At 46.7% G+C, this 304-nt stretch overlaps 1 protein-coding gene across 1 annotated transcript in view; it reads right to left on the bottom strand.

Annotated features, from left to right (window-relative positions):
- Positions 1–278: 278 nt before the first annotated feature.
- Positions 279–304, bottom strand: part of ETH_00041775 (succinyl-CoA ligase alpha subunit, putative) — a gene marked incomplete at both ends in the record, with an annotated part of 1,510 nt that continues 1,484 nt past the window's right edge. The window contains one exon of the mRNA XM_013375613.1: positions 279–304. Coding sequence (XP_013231067.1) covers positions 279–304 — 26 coding nt within the window.

Genomic DNA, 304 nt, shown 5'->3' with positions numbered 1-304 from the left:
ACGCAGCTCCACTTTGCTGCCTTTTCTAATTCAAAATTAATTCTTTTTTATTTTTCTGCATTTCTTTTCATTTGTTTTGCATTTTAATGCCAAATTTAGTCTTTTTGGACCCTGCACACGCCGCCGACACGCCGCCGCAACACCGAAACCCTCATTTAGCGTTTCGGGCTCAGAGCGCTGAGCCATAGAACTCGAAATAGGACTTACGGCTCAGGCGCCCGAAACCCTAAATTAGGGTTTAGGGTTTGGTCTGCTGCCAAGACTCTGTCCTAAAACCCCTAAGTTGCAGCTGTGGGGCCTGCTA

This window comes from Eimeria tenella, genomic scaffold, assembly GCF_000499545.2.
Source record: "Eimeria tenella Houghton genomic scaffold, Eth_scaff2909, whole genome shotgun sequence".
NCBI classification, from domain to species: domain Eukaryota; phylum Apicomplexa; class Conoidasida; order Eucoccidiorida; family Eimeriidae; genus Eimeria; species Eimeria tenella.
The sequence above is the reverse complement of the archived record's forward strand: the minus strand, read 5'-3'. Positions and strand labels throughout refer to the sequence as shown.